This window comes from Oncorhynchus nerka, unplaced genomic scaffold (assembly GCF_034236695.1).
Source record: "Oncorhynchus nerka isolate Pitt River unplaced genomic scaffold, Oner_Uvic_2.0 unplaced_scaffold_3945, whole genome shotgun sequence".
NCBI lineage: Eukaryota > Metazoa > Chordata > Actinopteri > Salmoniformes > Salmonidae > Oncorhynchus > Oncorhynchus nerka.
This window is the reverse complement of record NW_027037352.1, coordinates 15,001-15,686: the sequence shown is the minus strand read 5'-3', so window position 1 is coordinate 15,686 and position 686 is coordinate 15,001. Positions and strand designations below refer to the sequence as shown.

At 53.6% G+C, this 686-nt stretch overlaps 1 protein-coding gene across 1 annotated transcript in view; it reads left to right on the top strand.

Annotated features, from left to right (window-relative positions):
• Window positions 1–475: 475 nt before the first annotated feature.
• Window positions 476–686, top strand: part of LOC135566626 (broad substrate specificity ATP-binding cassette transporter ABCG2-like) — a gene marked incomplete at both ends in the record, with an annotated part of 14,286 nt that continues 14,075 nt past the window's right edge. The window contains one exon of the mRNA XM_065014297.1: window positions 476–642. Coding sequence (XP_064870369.1) covers window positions 476–642 — 167 coding nt within the window. The remainder of the gene's footprint in view (window positions 643–686) is intronic.

Sequence of the window (686 nt, the reverse complement as noted above, 5' to 3'; positions counted from 1 at the left end):
AACCCCTACAGACCCTAACTCTGCTGACCCTAACCTCTATAGACCCTAACCCCTACAGACCCTAACCTCTGCTGACCCTAACCTCTATAGACCCTAACCCTACAGACCCTAACCCCTACAGACCCTAACCCCCTACAGACCTAACCTCTGCTGACCCTAACCCTCTATAGACCCTAACCCTACAGACCCTAACCCCTACAGACCCTAACCCCTACAGACCCTAACCTCTGCTGACCCTAACCCTACAGACCCTAACCTCTGCTGACCCTAACCTCTATAGACCCTAACCCTACAGACCCTAACCTCTGCTGACCCTAACTCTATAGACCTAACCCCTACAGACCCTAACCTCTGCTGACCCTAACCCCTACAGACCCTAACCCCTACAGACCCTAACCCCCTACAGACCCTAACCTCTGCTGACCCTAACCCCTACAGACCATAACCTCTGCTGACCCTAACCTCTCCTCCCTAGATGATAAGGAGAACTGTGACAACAGCAACCTTCTGGCAGTGAGCTACAGACAGTCAACTCAGTACCAGAGGGTGGTGGAGGAGCTGGACCATTTGACCCAGGGTCTGGAGGAGAGGGTCGAGGTCAGGGGACAGAAGGCTGACTACGTCACCTCCTTCTGGTACCAGGTCAGCTAATCACTGAGCTCTGTCTGAACCCTCACAGCGAGAAT